General features: G+C 42.3%; 1 protein-coding gene across 1 annotated transcript in view; it reads right to left on the reverse strand.

Moving 5' to 3' along the window:
- Positions 1-3,558: 3,558 nt before the first annotated feature.
- The window catches only part of SYCP2L (synaptonemal complex protein 2 like), a 102,989-nt gene continuing 90,067 nt past the window's right edge, over positions 3,559-16,480 (reverse strand). The window contains 1 exon segment of the mRNA XM_070516800.1: positions 3,559-3,718. Within this exon segment, the coding sequence (XP_070372901.1) occupies positions 3,559-3,718 (160 nt within the window).

The following is a 16,480-nucleotide window of genomic DNA, read 5'->3' on the forward strand; positions in this document are numbered from 1 at the left end:
GTCGGGGAGGGAGGATGCGTGTAGCGTGGGGAAGACCAAGAGCAAGCTAGAACCACGGCATGAGCTGGAGCCCGTGAGGACGGGGGCTGTCTGACAGTCTCGTTGCCTCAGACCTTGGCGATGAGGGTGTCCTGCAGAAGCCAGGGCCTGTGTCATAGAGCTATAATGCACACACCAGGCCAGGAGGAGGAGTGACAGAGGATCAGGGAAGGTGGAGCAGCTGCAGGCCCAGCGTCTGCCTCACAGCATCGACCTGAGTTCACAGATGGGCAATGACGCATGTGCACCGCAACACGGCAGGCCCACGACTCTGCCCTCCAGATCGCCCACCGGACTCTCCATGGCCCACTCTCACCAGAGACATACGGAGGAGAGTCAGCCGGGCCAAGTCGACACGTTACGAAGCCACCATATCCTGTGATAACAATCCAACACGCCTGGGCCACATAAAGAAAGAAATCCAGTGACCCAGTGGAAAAACTGAAAGGCAAACACCTAGCTTACCCGAATTCTCAGTAATAGAAGCTCCAGCCAACAGTAACCAGGCTTCTGGAACCCAGGCTGCGTTTGTTTCTCCATTGTCTGGTCAGTAATAATGACCATCTCATAAACAGGAGAATCAAACCATTCAATGACCAGAAAAGTAAGAGCCGGACCAAGTACAGCTGGGCCTCCCACTCAATAAATCCCAGTGCGTGTGGAAACAAGTTTTCCGGCTACCCTTGACCTAACGCAAAGCTGAGTTTTTTCATCCTGGAGATTTATCACTTTACTTACACATACTAGTTTTCTAAAAAGCATCAAAATTCTGAACTCACTGACACTTGTCGTCCATATATTCTCACCACTCTGACACCCCTCCCCGCCCTTCCTCACACACACACACACGCATGCACATCATGCTTCTTTCCTTAGGCTTCTGGGAAAGGTCTCAGCTACACTGGCTTTGAGACACAGGGTTTGACAAACTCTGTATTAGTTGGGGTTCTCAGGAGAAACAGAACCAATAGGAGATATATAGAGAGAGAAAGAGAGACAGAGAGAGAGTGATTTTCACCAATTGGCTCACGCAGTTGGCTCAGCTCCAGTGGGAGCTGGCAAGTGTGGAATCTGTAGGACAGGCCAGCAGACTGGAAAATCGGGCAGGAGTTGATGGTGCAGGCTTGAGCCTGAAACCTGCAGGGCAGTCCAATAGGCTGGAAACTCAGGCAGGGTCCTGTGTTGCAATCTTGAGACAGAACTGCTGCTTCTTCAGGCAACTTAGGAAACCTCAGTCTTTGCTCTTAAGGCCTTCAACTGATTGGATGAGGCCCACCCGCATTTTGGAAGGTAATCTGCTTTACTCTAAGTCTACTGATTTAAATGTTAATCACATCTGAAAAATAGCTTCACACAATATCTAGGCTGGTGTTTGACCAAACAACTTGGCACCAGAGCCGAGCCAAACTGACACACAAGATTGACCGTCACATGCTCCCTTGGTAAAATGACCAAGAACTCAGGGCCTATTCCTACCTTTCTTGACTTCATTGACACTGGAAAGGGTTAACAGCCTCACTCTCAAAATTCTCTTGTCCTTTGGTTTCTGACAACGTGAAGGAGCCCAGAGATTGTCCTACGTCTGTCCTGTCCCTGAGATTGCTAAGATTTCTGCTAAGGCACAAAGGTGAACAAGGCTTGAGGAGCACACGGGGACCAGGCCACAGACGTGTAAGCCAACCATCACGACACTGTGAGCTGTGTGTGATCTCAGAGATGAGCAAGGTCACTAAGCAAGCCCAGAGGAGGGGCTGGTTAACTGGACCTGGGGCGGGAGGTGGGGAGGACCTCGTGTAAGGAAACAGAACTGGAGCCGGGCCCGGAAGCACATTTAGAGGTTCATAGAGGGAGAATTGGGTGAAGACTGTTTCCAGCAGAAGCAGCAATAATAGTTGGGGAGAGGCATGATGACAATGCTGTCACAGCACATTCTAGAAACTTCTAGTAGTAAAGAGGAGGCTTCGGTATAGGGCGAGAAGTAGAATATGAGGCTGAACACGTGCAGCCTTGAGAGCCACACTAACAGGGAGCCATCACAGTTTCAGATTGGGAATGGTGGGCTAGACGGGCATCGTGGGCAGATCATTTGTGGTTACTGGGCAAAGAAGAGCTGGGAGAAGCCAGGGGCAGAGGCACCGTTGCGGCATTTTCCCCAGAGAATTAGGGAAAAATCTAGGCTAGATCACAGAGGAGATTTTACTGGGAGATGCTACACAACTTTGAAGGGGGAAAAGAGTCAAACACTGATTCTGAGCTTAGGGACAGGAGTGGACGGGAATGCCGTGAATTCCGCAGGAGAGGCCGTGGACTGGGACGGGCCAGGGCCAGCAGAGGAGCAGACCTAGGTGTAGACAGCTTCAGTTTGAGGTGTGTGCACAACACCCAGTTGGTGCTTGTCTAGTGGGCAGGTGCAAATGCACTGGGGCTCAGGAAGCTGCTGGTGCATGGAAGAAGATGGGGAGACAAGAAAGCAAAGAGAAAGGCAGCACTTCCCAGAGAATTAACCAGAAACAGGGCCGAGAAAGCAGCCAGGGAAAGAGAAAGTGATGTCCCAGAAGCCAAGGAAAGAGAACATTTACACAAATGCTGCAAGGAGGTCAGGTGGGCAACTATGGAAAAAGGTCTTCGTTTTGGTCAGTGGGAGGCAGTCAGCAAATTGCAGGGGGCTTTACAGTGAATGAGAACCAAAAAAAACCCCAAACACATCACATGAACATAATGTCTAAAACTGGGGATATGAAGGAACAGCTACAGCAGTTGCTAAAAGGCAGAGCTGAGTGTGTATGTATGGATATGTATATGTGTGTGTGTTGAACAGCTGAAGGGCAAGTCTGAATGCACCTGCAGGGGAAGGGTACGCATCAGGCGGCCAGGCCCCTCCCTCAGCCGGGCAAGTGATGCTTTGGGTCCCTTTGTTTCTACAGGAAAAATACTCAGAATGGACGTCACTGCTCAATCACTGTATCGTCATCTATGGCCTCGAACAACTCACACCCTGAAAGCAGCTCACTGGAGCCCTGAACCTTGGAAAGAATGGGCCTCACTCCTTCCTTGTCACAGAAGGGTGGGGAAGGATGCAAAGAGCTGGGAGGCCTTCATGCCGTTGGCTTCCGTGTAAAAGTACAAAAGCCAGGACACAACCTGCTGGGGAAGGAAGGTGAGGATAGAAGAAAATCCTGAGAAGAGCCGCTGCAGAGGATGGACGATTAGAGCACAGAGGAAAGTCGGAAATGACCAACGAGGCTGAGCCCACAGGGTAGTAACAGAGTTCACTAGGGGGTTCGGGGCTCTCCCCAATAAGAGGGAGTCCGAAAGGAGGAGAGCAGTGGTCCAGAGCTGGGCAGAGGCCTGCAGTGGTGGGACAAAGTCAACAGGGTCCGGGTGAGGAGAGCTGTGGCGCTGTTGCTCCTCAGCTCGCTGAATCAGCTCCCCCATGGCGCGCAGCCCTCTGCCCTCCTCCACGTGACCCACAAAAGCCCCTCTACGCCCACGTCCCGCCACCCCACCCACTCTTCTCACTCAACCTGGCAGAGCGTCATCAAGCTGTTTTCCACGTTTCTTTGCATAACTATTTGTCCCTTCCTTCTGCTGGCTCCTTGAGGGCAGGGCCAATATCAACATTGAACCCTTGGTGCCATGCACAGTGCCTGGCACACAGTCCGGGCTCGGGAAGGATTCGCTGAATAAGACGTGTTCGACAAATACTTTTTGGGGGATATTTTCAAAGAGATGTCCCCCAATATCTCAAGCTGGTGGTTTTTGCAACTTACACGGACCCATCCTCAAAATTAGCTCCTACACCTGCCCTGAGCTATCCCACATGTCCCCTCCTTTCCTTCCAGAACCTCTATCCTAGCGCAGGCCTTTACTGCAGTTACGTCCTCCTGGTGAACTGAGCTCAGTCTTCACACTGCTACCAGTAATCCTCCGAAACCGCCTTGTGCTCAGTCCGCACGAAGTCTTCAGTGGCTCTTTCTTACCTGCGGGATAAAGTCCTTCTAATCAAGCCAGGAAAGGCACTTCAGTTCGGGCCAAGCCAAATTTAATTTCTGCGAATACTCCATAGTACTATGGCCTTGAACAAATGCTGCATTTTTCTGTCTCCGTTCCTTTATTCATGTTAGTCTCTCTTTGCTAACCATAGAAAAACCCTCCCCATCCTTTAAGATCTATCTCAAATGGCACTTCTCCTCCAGGAAGCCATTCCTGATAGCCCCCCAACAAAATGACCTCTCCCTCCTCACAGCTCTGATGGTGCTCAGTTTACATGTCATTTATGGCACTTGCCATACACAGCTTTGAGATTTTTCAGTTACCTGGATGTCTTTAGACTAAGTTCTTCCTAGCTAAGATCACCTCTTAGGCAACCTAACATTCACCCCATGAGCTAACTCAAGGCTTGGAGAGAACAGTGCTCAGACATAAGTTTACTAGTTACTGGAAGTCATATACATTTTTTTTTTAAGGTATACTTTTTCCTTTTTTTTTTTTTGTGAGGAAGATTGGCCCTGAGCTAACATCTGTTGCCAATCTTCCTCATTTTTTTTCTCCCCTCCACAAAGCCCCAGTACATAGTTGTATTTCCTGGTTGTAGGTTACTCTAGTTCTTCTATATGGGACGCTGCCACAGCATGACTTGAGGAGCCATGCTAGGTTTTCACCCAGGATCCAAACTGGTGAATCCTGGGCTGCCAAAGCAGAGTGTGTGAACTTAACCACTCGGCCACGGGGCCGGCCCCCACATACATTCTTGAAATGTCCTTCAATGCAGACAGTCATTGTAATGGTTCTGAAATCCATACAACTCCAGGTCACCAGAAATTGTGAGCCTTAAACTGGAATATGTAAATTAAATGAGGTTAATTAAATCTTTTGGACATAAAAAATAAGTGCTCTTATACTCTATAAAGCTTACAACAACATACAAAAACACAGCTCATTAAAAAATTCTAAAGAAAAGATGACGACAAATTGGGTTTGTAAACATCTGTTTCAGGCAGATTAAACTATTAATAAATAAGCTATACAATTCAGGCGTACCTTAACAAAGAAGAAAAATCCCAAATAGACAATCTAAAATCGCACCTAAAGGTACTGGAAAAAGAACAACAAACAAAGCCCCAAATCAGCAGAAGCAAGGAAATAATAAAAATCACAGCAGAAATAAACGAAATAGAGATTGAAAAAATAGAAAAAATTAATGAAACCAAGAGCTGCTTCTTTGAAAAGATAAACAAAATTGACAAACCCTTAGCTAGACTCACCAAGAAAAAAAGAGAGAAGGCTCAAATAAAATAAAATCAGAAATGAAAGAGGAGAGATTGCAATGGACACCTCAGAAATACAAAAGATAATAAGAGAATACTATGAAAAGCTATATGCCAACAAATTGGATAATCTAGAAGAAACGGATAAATTCTTAGAAACATACAACCTTCCAAAACTGGACCAAGAAGAAGTAGAAAATTTGAATAGACCGATCACCAGTAAGGAGATCGAAACAGCAATCAAAAACCTCCCAAAAAATAAAAGTCCAGGACCAGATGGCTTCCCTGGTGAATTCTACCAAACATTCAAAGAAGACTTAATACCTATCCTTCCCAAACTCTTCCAAAAAATGAAGAGGAGGGGAGGCTTCCTAACTCATTCTACGAAGCAAACATCATCCTGATACCAAAACCGGACAAAGACAACACAAAAAAAGAAAATTACCGGCCAATGTCACTGATGAACATCGATGCAAAAATCTTCAACAAAATACTAGCAAATCGAATACAACAACACATTAAAAAGATCATACATCATGATCAAGTGGGTTTCATTCCGGGGATGCAGGGATGGTTCAACATCTGCAAATCTATCAACATGATACACCACATTAACAAAATGAAGAATAAAAATCACATGATCATCTCAATAGATGCAGAGAAAGCATTTGACAAGATACAGCATCCATTTATGATAAAAACTCTAAATAAAATGGGTATAGAAGGAAAATACCTCAACATAATAAAGGCCATATATGACAAACCCACAGAAAATATCATTCTCAATGGAGAAAAACTGAAAGCTATCCTTCTAAGAACAGGAACCAGATAAAGATGCCCACTGTCACCACTCTTATTTAACATAGTATTGGAAGTCCTAGCCAGAGCAATCAGGCAAGAAAAAGAAATAAAAGGGATCCACATTGGAAAAGAAGAAGTGAAACTGTCACTCTTTGCAGATGACATGATTTTATATCTAGAAAACCCTAAAGAGTCCACTAAAAAACTTTTAGAAATAATAAAGGAATACAGTCAAGTTGCAGGATACAAAATCAATGTACAAAAATCGGTTGCATTTCTATACACTAACAACGAAGTAGCAGAAAGGGAAATTAAGAATACAATCCCATGTACAATTGCAACAAAAAGAATAAAATACCTAGGAATAAACTTAACCAAAGAGGTGAAAGATCTGTACACTGAAAACTATAAAACATTGTTGAAAGAAATCAAAGAAGACACAAAGAAATGGAAAGATATTCTGTGCTCTTGGATTGGAAGAATTAACATCGTTAAAATGTCCATACTTCCTAAAGCAATCTATAGATTCAACACAATCCCTATCAAAGTTCCAACAATGTTTTTCACGGAAATAGATCAAAGAATCCTAAAATTTATATGGAACAACAAAAGACCCCAAATAGCCAAAGGATTCCTGAGAAAAAAGAACAAAGCTGGAGGTATCACACTCCCTGATTTCAAAATATACTACAAAGCCATAGTAACCCAAACAGCATGGTACTGGCACAAAAACAGACACACAGATCAATGGAACAAAATTGAGAGCCCTGAAGTAAACCCGCACGTTAGAGCATACGATGGAGAAAGGAGAGTCTCTTCAATAAATGGTGTTGGGAAAACTGGACAGCCACATGCAAAAGAATGAAAGTAGATCATTCCCTTACACCATGCACAAAAATCAACTCAAAATGGATTAAAGACTTGAATGTAAGACCCGAAACTATGAGACTTCTAGAAGAAAAGATAGGCAGTACGCTCTATGACATTGGTCTGAGCAGCATATTTTCAAGTCCCATGTCTGACCGGGCAAAAGAAACAAAAGAAAAAATGAATAAATGGGACTACATCAAACTAAAAGCCTTCTGCACAGCAAAGGAAACCATCAACAAGACGAAAAGACAAGCTAACAATTGGGAGAAGATATCTGCAAACTATATATCAGACAAGGGGTTAATATCCAAAATATACAAAGAACTCATACAGCTCAACAACAAAAAAAACAATCCAATTAGAAAATGTGCAAAAGACCTGAACAGAGATTTCTCCAAAGAAGATATACGGATGGCCAACAGGCATATGAAAAGATGCTCAACATCATTAGCTATCAGGGAAATGCAAATCAAAACTACAATGAGGTATCACCTCACTCCGGTCAGAATAGCTATAATTAACAAGACAGGAAACGACAAATGTTGGAGAGGGTGTGGAGAGAAGAGAACACTTGTTCACTGCTGGTGGCAGTGCAAACTGGTGCAGCCACTATGGAAAGCGGTATGGAGTATCCTCATAAAATTAAGGATAGATCTACCATATGATCCAGCTGTTCCACTGCTGGGTATTTATCCAAAGAACTTGAAAACACAAAGGCATAAAGATACTTGCACCCCTATGTTCATTGTGGCATTATATACAATAGCCAAGACATGGAAGCAACCTAGATGCCCATAAAGGGACGAATGGATAAAGAAGATGTGGTATTTATACACGATGGACTACTACTCAGCCATAAGAAATGACGAAATCCGGCCATTTGTGACAACATGGATGGGGCTTGAGGGTATTATGCTGAGTGAAATAAGTCAGAGGGAGAAAGTCAAATACCATATGATCTCACTCATAAGTAGAAGATAAAAACGACAAAAAAAAAACACCAAACACATAGCATTGGAGATTGGACTGGTGGTTACCTTTGGGGAAGGGGGGAAGGGGGAGAGCAAAAGGGGTGATTAGGCTCACATGTGAGGGGATGCACTATAATTAGTGTTCGGGTGGTGAACACGATGTAATGTATACAGAATTCGAAATATGATGTACATCCAAAAAAAAATTAAAAAAATAAATAAATAAGCTATATTATGTAACTTACACTGTTATACTATATAATGAATAAACTGTTTTTGGTCAAGGCTATAACTGTACTTAACCAATCATAAATTTACTTTGTAGATGGCCTTAAATTGCATAGGTTTCATTTTTCTCAAATAAATTCAAGCGCTCAACTGTATTCACAACTTGCTGTGCTCAGACTTTATTAGAGCATTTAGTAATTATCACATGATGAATAGTTCTCCTCTGCTAAAGCTGGAGGATTTGTTAAGGTGCCAGAGAAACTAGAAATGTTTGCAGATCAAATGAAATAATAACTATCTCAAAATACAACACCATTTTCATCTGAGCTATTTTCATCACATTCAAATTAAATTCTCCCTCCAAAAGATACACTAAGTAGTATGTATACAGATGCCAAGGTGGTTTTTTTTTCACATAACTTAAAGACACTTGTCAAATAAAAATCAATTTTACTTTTAAAACTATTAAAAAAAAAGCAACACCACTCCAAGTTGCTAAAGTCCCTTAACTTCCCATTTTCTGACCAAATTTTAATGCAAAGGGTTAACTTTTGTGAACAAATGGATAAGAACACAACTGCAAACTAACAACATCTTCTGTTCCAACTCTGCAGCTCTCAGGGACTCCATCCTGAGTGAGCAAAATGCATGAGCACAGAGCACCGGTGCACCGCTTGTGTGGCCGAGCCATCTTCATCCTCAGGCAGCTCAGACTGGTGGGAAGGGAAAAGAGGAGGAGTTAGTCGAGCCTGAACTATGCCCCTCTCAGTCCCTCAGAACTCAGGGAACCAATATATGAATATCACTCCTTTTTATCAACTCAGACGTCCAGTGAAGTTGCATCTCACGTGGCCACTGGGACCTAAAGTCAGTGCACTGAATGAAAACTGGCTCGAATCTAAACCACCCTCACAAACCTCTTAAACACGAGCCACTCTGAAGACATACATGCCATGTCCCAACAGTCTAACACAGTAGTTTATTTTTTCCTCCAATGTTGGAGAAAAGACAGCTATTTCTTGGGTGGAGTACCAGAGGAAGTGGCTGGGCTGGCTTTTGGGGACATGCTGTGTGAAAAATGCATGACATTAATAACCAGACTGGCATTCAGCCCAATTCAATGCTCATAAAACAATGGGTAGGTAGGGGCTGGTATCAACGCAGGAAAAGATTCTCCCACTCTAATGCAAACACTGGGGCGCATGCTCATTGAGAAGAACGGCAGACAGAATCACCCGGGCCATTTAAGTTATTTCTCCATTTTTTCTGTGTTCAGCACATGTAATTGCATTCAGGCATGATAGACATCACTAGTAACCTACCCAGCATCTATTCTCCCCTTCTTCCTTATTGACAGAACCCCACTTTTGGGAGCACAGTAGCATGCTCAAATTCTTGCCACCCCAGTTCCCCTTGTAACTAGGGAGGGCCGTGTGACTCAGTTATGGGTGGTAAGATGGAGACAAAAGTCTATTGGTTTGGGCTTCACGAAAACTGTTTCCCTAATTTAAAAAAGGAAGAGAAATAGATTCTACTGGCATACATCTTTTACCTTTTATTTATGCCCTCTTTTCCGCCTGGAGCGTAGAAGAGATGCCTAGAAGTAGAGCAGACAGTCTGTGGCTATAAATCTCAAAGCTAAAGGGAGGATGGCAGAGCAAGAGGCTAAAAGAACCCGTGTCCCTAATGACCGCTCCAAGCTGCTGCTCCAGCCCTGGATAACCTTCCTCGGACTGCTGCTTACGGAAGATAAATCAAACCCTTGTTTGGCTTAGCTGCCTGAGTCTGATTTCTGTTACATGTGACCAACTGTAACATGTACATTTAATTCACATTTGATCCAATTATCCATTAGGGCTGGGAATTACTCTAATATTCTTAGCCCAGATTAGTCTTTTTTCCATATCCTCTTTTAGTACTATTTTGATTTGGAGATTTGTTGTTATTTTTGTTTCCCCAAAAGAAAATAGTAACTTTTTCCTGATAAGGAAAGTCACTCAAGATATATATAGAAGGGTGTTCACTAAAGATTTATTTGTAATAGTAAGTTAAAATAGTCTGGATGTTCATCAATAGGGAATTGAATGTGTAAGTTCTAGCATGCCCATAACCTAAAGTATTGTGCGGTTATTAAACAACGTAAGCAGATCCTTATTATTGACTTACAAAGGAATCCTACTTTTCTTGTTGAGAGAACAAAGCAAGAAAAATATATGTAATATTTAGTATATCATTTATGTTACTTAAAAATACACATATGTATATTTATGCAGACAGATGTATGCATTTTCTATAAGCATAGACAAAATGTCTGGAAGAATATACCAAACTGTAAAGAGACAGTTATCTCTGGATCATAGAGAGAAGGGAGGGTTAGGGAGAGGGGACAAATTTAACTCTCTATAAATATTATGCTGTTTGAGTTTATTACACAAAAATAATTCATACCTCGGACTGAATTCTAAAAGTACAGAACAGCCTAAGATAGACAGTAAATTCACCTAAAATGTCACCACACAGAAATAACCACAGTTGACATTTGATGAATATCTTCTAGAATCTAGACCTCTTACTATGTATACTTGGACAGACATACACACCAACTTCCATCTTCTGTGACACCTCCCCGTCCTTGTTATCTCATTGGAAAACTCTTCCTCATCAACATGTTGGAGCAGCCCAAGAATTCTGTCCTGGCATGTCTTCTCTCTATACTTAGTCCCTAAGTCAACTCAGTCAGTCTCATGCTGAACCCTCTGCCATGAGTTTCAGTCTTGAGTCTCCAGTGCTCACTTGAGAACTCCATTCAGATGTTGAAATCAAAAATCAAATGTATGTCCCAAATCAAACTTTTAATATCTATCCACATCCGCCCTCTTCCCCTACCAATGAAACTGGACCTTTCTCAATCTTCACTATCTCCTTAAATGACACCAATTTCCACCTAGCTGCTCAAGCCCCAAATCTGGAAGTTATCCTTAATCCTACTCTTTCCCCCCCTCCTGATATAACCCACCATATAATCAGCAACCCTTCCAACTCCATCTCCACTACCCACATCCTCCCATTCCCCAGCCCAACACACACACAAACACACACAACCTGGAGAAGAGTCCTTTACTATTGCCTCTTTCACCGCAATTAGACTAAAATCCAATCTCCTTACCATGGCTGGTAAGACCCTAGATGACCACACCACCATACACCATCCTTCTAACCTCATCATATGCTACTCCACCCTCACTCCTTTTGTTTGGCTCTCTATGAATTTCTACAACATACTAAGTGGCTTATAGCCTCAGACATCTGTCTTCGACATTCCCTCCGAAATGCTCTTCCCCCATTCTCCCCACCACTGGCTCCATCTCACCCGTCAAGTTTTAGCTCAAATGTCACTTCCTTTGGAAAGTTTGATTTTGACCCTCCTCCTTCCACGCTATGAGTCTCTCCTTCATCACACTTTCTCCTTCTTAGTACTTACCACTAAAATGAATTCTTATCTGTTTACTTGTTTACCATCTGTTTATCCTACTAGAATGTACACTCTGTAAGGTCCAGGACCTCCTGGGTATTGTTCTACTCCCAGCATCTAAGACAGCACTTGGCAGCTGACAGACTCAACAGTTCATTGAGTGAATGAACATACACATCCCCATCTAATATTCAAAACAAACGGGATCATGTTATATATGCTGCTTTGCAACAAGTTTTTACTTTTTACTATTAAATGTCTTCCCAAGTCAATTAATATAATCTAAATCATTCTTTTTAATGGCTACATGGCATATCATATAGATGTATCAATCTATTTAACCAAACACTAGCTGGGCAATCAGGCACTTTCCAGTATCTCCCCCTTAGAATTGTTTGTAATGCATATCATTGTACATATCTTTGGACAGTCCTATTTTATCTTTAAGATAATTTCCTAGAAGTGGAATTGCCAGGTCAAAAATCACAAAGTACAATTTTGGACATGGAAGGAGTTTTAAAAAAATCACCCACTTCATTTATTCTCAAATAAAATAAAACAAAGCACATGTTCTTAAAAAATAATTACTATATTCTTTGAGGTAAATGGAATTGCATTCTTATAAAAATGTATTTGGACACGGTCCACTTAGGGAATTTAATTCAGACCTCTAGATTGAAGAAAACCTCAGAGTTGGTATCTGTGTAAAAAGCCCCATTATTAAATGCTGTGAGAATGAACAAAAGAGTATTCAAAGAATCCAACTGGGTGGGATGGTGGCTGTCCCTAGAGTGACTGGGTCCAAGAACAGAGGAGTTGGTAGTTGTTCTGCACATTCCTTATTTATTTACTCTGCGGGCCTCACCACTCTGCCACAAAGTTCATGGAATGGTAGCCCCACAAGCTACTGGGCCATCCAGGGAAGCATTAGGGTTCACAGTGATAATTCCATAAACTCCTTCTTTAAAAATCTCTGAGTCAATCCCACCCGGTCTCAAATCCCTCTTTGCCTTAGTAATCACCAAAAAGACAGCTGTTATTGTCCGCATTCTCGCCTAATGCTGGTTATACGTCTCCTCTTCTGCCCCAGTCAACTACCCTTCGCCAGCCAAGGGCTTCCTCTCCAGCCCCTACAACTCAGTCAGCAACAAACTCCCTGATATCCTCAGCCTCTTCTTGGAAGAAAATATCTCCGTGCCTCCTTCTTTTAACTAAAATGTGGCTGACTTCCTAGGGCACCACCTGTCCTTACACCCTCTCTCAATTGAAAGCTTTTTCTCTGCTATCCCTTTACTTCATGGTCAGGTGGAGGAGCAGGGATTCTCTTTGCTCCCCACTGCCACACGCAGATCATTACTCCCTCTCCTGTAGAAACTTCCCTGCTGACATTTATGCCATCCGTCCGAACTGTGCATCCATCAACTTTATGGCTCCTCTGTTCACCCAGCCCTGGTTCCTGTCAGCCTTGGTAGTCACTGAAACACTGTCAGGAGACACCTATCTTCATGTTCGGGCTTCTCAGTTCTCCAACTCCTCACCTCCCACAGCATTTTCTTCAATTTCACCACAGCCATGCACTCTCAGACTTCTTCGTCAACACAGACTTCCCACCTCTGAAATCTTGATTTTCAACATTCCACTTTCTGACCTCACCTTCCTGGCTTTTCCAAGCTACTTGCTTTCCTACCTCCACTGTCACAACTTTTGACCCCACAGAGACTGTCAATCCTTTAACTTCATGTTACAGACTGAATGTTTGTGTCCCCCCAAAACCTCACATGCTGAAACTCTACCCACCCCCCATGTGATGGTATCAAGAAGTAGAGCCTTTGGGAAGTAATTAGGATTAAATGAGATCATGAGAGTGGAGCCCACATGAATGGGATGAGCGCCCTTATCATAGAGAGCTTGCTTCCTCTGCTCTGCTCTTCATCATGTGAGAATTGACACCTCTATGTTATTGAAGCTCCCCATCCATTGGTCTTGATTTTGGTAATAATGCACCTAGAGTTTCTCCCTTAAGCATAATACTGGCCTTTGACTGAGATTTATCCTACTAAAGAATATCTAGTTATTACTATTTTACTAGGTTTTATAAAAATTCAAAAAACAGATGTAGAATTCTTTTCAAATGCTTTTTGAAATACATGGAGAGAATCATAATGATTTTTCTCCTACATCTGTTAGCAATTAATGCACTATTAGATTCCCTAATATCAAACCATCTTTGTATTCCTGGAATAAATCTCACTTCGTCATGACATATTATTCCTTTAATAAGCTGCTAAATTATGTTTGCCAATATTTTACTTAGAATTTTGCCTTAGTTAAGTGAGATTGTTCTATGGTTCTCTGTGCAATTTTTGTTGGGTTTTGGTATTGCAACGCAAGATTCATAAACACAACTTGGAATTTTTATTCTTCTTCTATATGCTGGAATAGTACTAAAGTTACCCTTTAGTCCTAGTTAGTCAAGACCACTCAAGTTATCCTTCTTTAAAGGACAAGTAGAATTCCTCTGTGATGTAATCTGGGTCTATACTTGCTTGTATGATAGTTCTTAATCAACTTTCTCTATTTCTTCTATGAATATTTGCCTAAGTTTTCCCATCTATTCAAGAATCCATTTCATTAAACTGTGTTTTCCTGGAAAATTGTCCATTATTCCAGGTTTTCATCAAAACTTGGATGTCATAGACATTTGAAGGTTAGAATGTTAACAATGAACTCTAGTTTCTTCTTGACCCACACATTCTCTCATCCCAAATCTTCCCTATTCTCTACTTGGCAACACCATCCACCTAGTTGCTAAAAGACACAAACCCAGGAGTCCCCTTATTTCTCCTTCCTTCACCTATGGCTTCCATCTGTCTGTAAGTTATTAATTCTAGCTCCAGAACGTATCTGGAGTCTCTCCCTTTCTCGCCATCTGCAAAGCCCTCCAGTCGAGCCTTCCTCGTCTATTCTTCACTTCTCCAATCAGTTCTCAACAGAGCAGTTAGAATTACTGTTTTGCAATATAAATCAGATTATGTTACCCTCACCCCCAATGCCTTTGCTCAAAACCCATGCATATTTTCCTTCACTCTTAGTATGAAATTCAAACTCCTCAACGTGGTCAATGAGGCTTTACCTCAGTGAGAGTCGGCCATGCTGCCAACTTCATTTCAGGTAACTGTTCCCCTTACACCACTGTGATCCAAGAACTTTGATTCCTCAACGATGTCAGGTTCTTCCCTGCCCCATCCTATTGCTTTAAACTGTTCACAAGTCTCGTACCTCCCTGTTCTTGAAACCCCATCCTAAATGTTACTTCCTCAGACAGACCTTTGATGACCACCCTATCTGAAACTGACACTTCGTACCATTGCTCTCTGCCAAAGCACCTTGTTAGCATCCCTCAAAGCACTCAGTAAACTTGTGATTATTTTATTTGCTTACTTGTCTTTTTTTGTCTTCCTTAAAGGAATTTATTCTTAATGGGGGCAGGAACATCTCTGTGTGTTAACCTTTGTATCTCCATCTTTAGCCTAGTGCTTGATGCAGAGCAAGCCTTAATTATAAATATTTACTGACTGAATGAATGACCCGGATCCAAAAGGATAATTTCTAGGATGGGAGATATTATGAAAGAGGAGGAAACTCAGTGGAAAAGACGCAATATAGACAAAGTGTAAGAGCATTTTTTAGTGCTTGCTTCCCCTACTCCAGTTCACATTGACTGAACAAAGCAAACCTTTGTACGTACCCCAGGAATGCGATAATAAAACTGGGCTTTGGTTTTCCTCATGAAGGCTGAATGGGATTAAGCCTGGAAGAAATTGGTCCATTGCATTATATTCACATTAGGCAATTTAAAAATAAGAATACTTGTATACGTACATACATATATCATAAAGTTATTTCATAGATCATTACTGGATGTTAGCCAAGAAGGTCAATGGCCAATTCAGGATATCAACATAAGAGATTAACATTTTCACTTGATTCTAGTTTATGCATTGTCTCTGTCAATATCATTAGCCCACAACACATGTAGACGTATTTCATGACTACAACTCAAAGCATTGAATCGCTACTCCCTGTAGCACTATGCTAGGGGCTGAAACAATATAGTCTGAGGGATGTCCTTCTCATCGCCCCAGAAAAATATGTAAAGTCATCATCGATGTGCAAACACGACAAAAGGAGAGACACTGGGTCTCAACCAGATCCAGATACTGGATCTCAACCAAGCTAATTAACCTAATTCTCATAAGCACTTCAAGCACTTTGCCCAGAGCTGGCGCCCAGGAAGCACCCAGTGTGAGCTGAGAGCATCACCATCATCTCTCACCTGCAGGCCACAGTGGTTTCCTCAGGTGTTTGGAAGAGAGGAGACCAAATGCAAAACGCTGAGGGATATATGTTTAGAAGCAATTTGCATTCTTTTCTTCTTTTTCCCTCCCCAAAGCCCCAGTACATAGTTGTAGGTCTTTCTAGTTCTGCTATGTGGGACGTCGCTTCAGCATGGCTTGAGGAGCAGTGCTAGGTTCACGCCCAGGATCCGAACTGAGAACCCCAGGCCACCAAAGCAGAGCACACGAATTTAACCACTGGGCCACAGGGCCAGCCCCTGCAACTTGCATTCTTTGAGGTATTCTAAATTCACACAGCGGCCTGTTCTCAAGGGAGATGAATGCAAATAATAATTAATATTCTACAATATAATCTGTATGAACTGAAGAGACAGTTGTCTAAAAGCTGGGGTTTAGTCAAAATAAGTGAATTCTCCAGGTTTCAGAAGACCAGTGAGTATAACCTCTAATGCTTACTACAGCACTGCTTTATAT

Source organism: Equus asinus, chromosome 8, assembly GCF_041296235.1.
Source record: "Equus asinus isolate D_3611 breed Donkey chromosome 8, EquAss-T2T_v2, whole genome shotgun sequence".
NCBI lineage: Eukaryota > Metazoa > Chordata > Mammalia > Perissodactyla > Equidae > Equus > Equus asinus.